The sequence below is a fragment of the Phalacrocorax carbo genome, unplaced genomic scaffold (assembly GCF_963921805.1).
Source record: "Phalacrocorax carbo unplaced genomic scaffold, bPhaCar2.1 SCAFFOLD_201, whole genome shotgun sequence".
Lineage (NCBI taxonomy): Eukaryota > Metazoa > Chordata > Aves > Suliformes > Phalacrocoracidae > Phalacrocorax > Phalacrocorax carbo.
The window spans coordinates 66,393-69,909 of record NW_026990540.1 but is presented as its reverse complement, the minus strand read 5'-3'; the positions used below and the strand labels follow the sequence as shown (position 1 = coordinate 69,909).

The 3,517-nt window shown below is 67.5% G+C and overlaps 1 protein-coding gene across 1 annotated transcript; it reads right to left on the bottom strand.

Annotated features, from left to right (window-relative positions):
• Positions 1-600: 600 nt before the first annotated feature.
• LOC135311471 (mitochondrial import receptor subunit TOM40 homolog) lies at positions 601-2,954 on the bottom strand (the record flags this gene model as incomplete). Its single annotated transcript, XM_064440599.1, is given in 5 exon segments — positions 601-783; positions 869-961; positions 1,054-1,121; positions 2,752-2,912; positions 2,914-2,954. Coding segments are annotated over 5 exon segments (546 nt in total), but the record flags the coding sequence as incomplete, so codon positions are not given.
• Between the last annotated feature and the right edge of the window lie 563 nt (positions 2,955-3,517).

Here is a 3,517-nt window from a genome sequence, read left to right as displayed (position 1 = left end):
TTTTTTGGGGGTCCCTTTTTCGGGGGTCCCCTTTTTTTGGGGGGGGTCCCTTTTTTTTGGGGGGTCCCTTCTTTGGGGGGTCCCTTTTTTTTAAGTCCTTTTTTGGGGGTCCCTTTTTTTGGGGGGTCCCTTTTTTTGGGGGGTCCCTTTTTTGGGGGGTCCCCTTTTTTGGGGGGGGTCCTTTTTTTTGGGGGGGTCCCTTTTTGGGGGGCTCCCCTTTTTTTTTGGGTCCCTTTTTTGGGGGGTCCCTTTTTTTGGGGGGGTCCCTTTTTGGGGGGCTCCCCTTTTTTTTTTGGGTCCCCTTTTTTGGGGGTCCCTTTTTTTTTGGGTCCCCTTTTTTGGGGGTCCCTTTTTTTTTGGGTCCCTTTTTTGGGGGCTCCCCTTTTTTTTTGGGTCCCCTTTTTTGGGGGTCCCTTTTTTTTTTGGGTCCCCTTTTTTGGGGGGTCCCTTTTTGGGGGGGCTCCCCTTTTTTTGGGGGGGGTGATCCCCCTTTTCTTTGTGGGGGGGGGAACCCCCCTTTCCTGACCCCCTCCCTTTCCCAGGGCAGAAATCCCCATTTAAGCCTCTCCCCCCTCTTTTTAAAGACCCCCCCGTGCCCACAAATCCCTCCATTTTTTGGGGGGACCCTCCTTTATCGGGGGGGGACCCCTTTTTGGGGGGGGGGGGGCCCCCCAACTGTACCTGGAAGGCCACTTTGGAGCGGAGGCGCGTCGTCAGCTGATGGATGACCTGGGCGTTGAGGCTCCCGCTGTTGTCCATGTCCCCCACCAGCACCGGGAACGCCTTGGGGGGGGGGGGACACACGTTTTTGGGGGGCCCCCCCCCCAGGAGAACAAAAAAGGGGGGTGGGGGCACCCCCCAAACTCACCTCCGTGGGGCTGAGTTGCTTCGTGCCGACGTAGGTCGCCCCGAAATGGTAGTTGGACTCCCCGAGGGTGCTGAGGGCGACTGTGTGGTTCACCTGGGGGGGGGGGGGCGTGGGGGGATTTTGGGGTGCTGGGGGGGCACCCCAATACTCCCCCCCCCCACACACTTTGCACCCCCAAAACCCACCTGGAAGTGGTTGCTGAGCCCCTTGTTCACCGTCAGCTTGACGCCCTCCATTTGGACGGGGAAGAGCTCTGGGGTGGGGGGCAGCGGGGGGAGAATGTGGGGGGCTGGGGGGGACACCCCACCCCCCCCCCCAAATAATTTGGGGGGGGGTACCGCGGTTTTGGGGTGCGGGGGGGTTGGGGGGAGACCCAGATGGGGAGGGAACCCAGTTTTGGGGTGTGGGGGGGGATCTGGGGGGCTCTGGGGGGGGCCCTGGGTTTAGGGGGACCCTGGTTTTGGGGTGTGGGGGGGGATTTGGGGGTCCCCGGGTTTAGGGGGGACCCTGGTTTTAGGGTGCAGGGGGGGATTTGGGGGGCTCTGGGTTTAGGGGGGACCCTGGTTTTGGGGTGCGGGGGGGGGATGTGGGGTGATGGGGGACACCCAGATGGGGGGGGGGGGCTGGTTTTTGGGGTGTGGGGGGGGATTTGGGGGGCTCTGGGGGTCCCCGGGTTTAGGGGGGACCCTGGTTTTGGGGTGTGGGGGTGGATTTGGGGTGATGGGGGACCCTGGTTTTGGGGTGCAGGGGGGATCTGGGGGGCTCTGGGGGGTCCCTGGGTTTAGGGGGAACCGTGGTTTTGGGGTGCAGGGGGATGCTGGGGGGGTGAAGGGGGGGGATATGGGGGGATATTGGGGGGGACTGGGGGGATTTGGGGGTGCATGGGGGGGATGGGGGGCCCTGTGGGCATGTGGGGGGCCCCACAGTGATTTGGGGGGCTCGGGGGGGATGGGGGGGGCACATGGAGGGTTGGGGGGTCCCACAGTGACTTGGGGGGCCCGGGGGGGCTGTGGGGGGGCCCAGTGGAGATTTGGGGGTTCCCATGGGGGATTGGGGGGTCCCACAGTGATTTGGGGTGCCTGGGGGGGATGTGGGGGGTCTCACAGTGACTCGGGGGGCTCGGGGGGGATGTGGGGGGGCCCAGTGGGGATGTGGGGGGGGCACATGGAGGGTTGGGGGCCCCACGGTGACTTGGGGGGCTCGGGGGGGATATGGGGGGCCCAGTGGAGATTTGGGGGTTCCCATGGGGGATTGGGGGGTCCCACAGTGCCTTGGGGGGCCTGAGGGGGATGTGGGGGGGCTCATGGGGATGTGGGGGGTCTCACAGTGACTTGGGGGGCTCGGGGGGGATGTGGGGGGCCCAGTGGGGATTTGGGGGGGCTCATGGGGATGTGGGGGGTCTCACAGTGACTTGGGGGGCTCGGGGGGGATGTGGGGGGCCCAGTGGGGATTTGGGGGGCTCATGGGGATGTGGGGGGTCTCACAGTGACTTGGGGGGCTTGGGGTGGATATGGGGGGGCCCAGTGGGGATGTGGGGGGGGCACATGGAGGGTTGGGGGGCCCCACGGTGACTTGGGGGGCTCGGGGGGGATATGGGGGGCCCAGTGGAGATTTGGGGGTTCCCATGGGGGATTGGGGGGTCCCACAGTGCCTTGGGGGGCCTGAGGGGGATGTGGGGGGGCTCATGGGGATGTGGGGGGTCTCACAGTGACTTGGGGGGCTCGGGGGGGGATGTGGGGGGCCCAGTGGGGATTTGGGGGGGCCCATGGGGCTGTGGAGGGTCCCACAGTGACTTGGGGGGCTCAGGGGGGATGTGGGGGGGGCCCAGTGGGGCTGTGGGGTGCCCTTGGGGGTCAGATTTGGGGGTGCCCCCCCAGACTCACCCTTGCAGCGGCGGTGACACTCCTCGAAGGCGCCGGGGTTGGGCAGGGGGGTCCCCCCCGGGCTCCGTGGGGCGGGGGGGGGGGGGGCCCCAACCCACTGACGGGGGGGGGGCCCCCCAAAACCGGGGGGGACCGGCAGGAGGGGGGGGAGGGGCGGTGGGGGGGGGGGAGGGGGGGGAGCCGGCGGCCAGGATGTTGCCCATGGTGGGGGCTGGGGGGGGGGGGGGGGGAGGAGTCAGACCCCCCCCCCAAATCAGCCCCCACCCCCCCGCCATTTTGGGGGGGGGAACCCCAAATTCCCCGCCCCCCCCCCCCAAAAAACAGGCGCTTCACCCCCACACTTGGGGGGCCTGATTCTGCCCCCCACAACTGCCCCCCCCCAAATTACCCCCCCCCAAAGTGATCCCACCACCCCAAATCACACCCCTAACCCCAGCCCCCACACTTAGGAGGGGCCCGATCCTTCCCCCTCAGCCCCACACTTGGGGGGGGCCTCATCCTGCCCCACACAATTGCCCCCCCCCCAAAATTAACGCCCCAAACCGACCCCCCCCCCCCGCAATCGGGGGTCCTGATCCTGGCCCCCCCCGCCCCACACTTGAGGGGGCCTCATCCTGCCCCCCCCTCCTGCCCCACACTTGGGGGGCAGCTCCTCCCCCCCCCCGGACCCCCCAATCCCCCCCCCCACGCCTCACTCACGCGGCGGCGAACGGAGAGCGCTGAGCGCGGCTACCGCGGGCCCCGCCCCCCCGCGCCCATTGGTTAT